Source organism: Pygoscelis adeliae, unplaced genomic scaffold (assembly GCF_000699105.1).
Source record: "Pygoscelis adeliae isolate BGI_AS28 unplaced genomic scaffold, ASM69910v1 Scaffold445, whole genome shotgun sequence".
NCBI lineage: Eukaryota > Metazoa > Chordata > Aves > Sphenisciformes > Spheniscidae > Pygoscelis > Pygoscelis adeliae.
In genome coordinates this window covers 870,269-871,178 of record NW_008824894.1, presented here as the reverse complement: position 1 = coordinate 871,178, position 910 = coordinate 870,269, and the positions used below count along the sequence as shown (strand labels likewise).

The 910-nt window shown below is 66.7% G+C and overlaps 2 protein-coding genes across 2 annotated transcripts in view; one reads left to right on the top strand and one right to left on the bottom strand.

Annotated features, from left to right (window-relative positions):
- Positions 1 to 718, bottom strand: part of TMC6 (transmembrane channel-like 6) — a gene marked incomplete at its 5' end in the record, with an annotated part of 7,867 nt that extends 7,149 nt beyond the window's left edge. The window contains 2 exon segments of the mRNA XM_009324594.1: positions 11 to 88; positions 598 to 718. Of these exon segments, the coding sequence (XP_009322869.1) occupies positions 11 to 88; positions 598 to 718 (199 nt within the window).
- Positions 719 to 883: 165 nt separating this feature from the next.
- Positions 884 to 910, top strand: part of SYNGR2 (synaptogyrin 2) — a 3,441-nt gene continuing 3,414 nt past the window's right edge. Inside the window, 1 exon segment of the mRNA XM_009324593.1 lies at positions 884 to 905. Within this exon segment, the coding sequence (XP_009322868.1) occupies positions 884 to 905 (22 nt within the window).

Here is a 910-nt window from a genome sequence, read left to right as displayed (position 1 = left end):
GAGGAGTAGCCGGGGTGCTGCTCATCCTGCTCCAGCTCTGGCCAGGCTGCGGCACAGGCGTCCGGGGAGACCAGGCAGGCCAGGTGATCTGGGAGAGGGAGGGCAGGATGCAGAGTGGTGAGAGCCAGAGCGCCTACGGCTCCAGTCCCTGTGGCCCCGCTGCACTGCTCCGGCACAGAGGCCAGGCACCTGCCCTGGTGTGTGCTCCCCCCAGAGCACACCCTTCTCCAGGGACGCTCTCTGTGTCTCCAAGGGCAGGTCTGCCCCACTGCCTGCACTGGTGAAGGCATCAGTGGGCTCCTACAAGTGCTTTGGCCACAGCCTCGGCATGAGCCCTCGCTGGCCCAGACAGTATATGGCCCTGGGCACACACGCTGTCCCCACCCCACCCCGGCTGCGGTAGGTAAAGCAGCCACAGCGCTTTAGCAGGTCTGCCCCACTGCCTGCACTGGTGAAGGCATCAGTGGGCTCCTACAAGTGCTTTGGCCACAGCCTCGGCATGAGCCCTCGCTGGCCCAGACAGTATATGGCCCTGGGCACACACGCTGTCCCCACCCCACCCCGGCTGCGGTAGGTAAAGCAGCCACAGCGCTTTACCTCTGCCCCTCGCCAGCACCTCCAGCTCCAGACCCGCCTCTACCAAGCTGCTCTGCTCCTGGATGAGCTGGTGGAAGGAGGTATGCAGGGCTCCTTCGTTGTCCGGGCTCGGCTCCTCGCTGCAGGGACACAGATGCACTCACCTGGGGCTGGGCCGGGCACTTGAGGCCCAGGGGATGGAGCCGTGGAAAAGCCCTGGCACCAGCCCAAAGCCCGGCCGTGCCACCCTGCAGCACGGGCACCCGGTGTCTGCTAGGCACAAGGGCTGCTGTCTCCCGCAGCGGCGATGCCAGCCTCGCACCGCTGGGGCTGG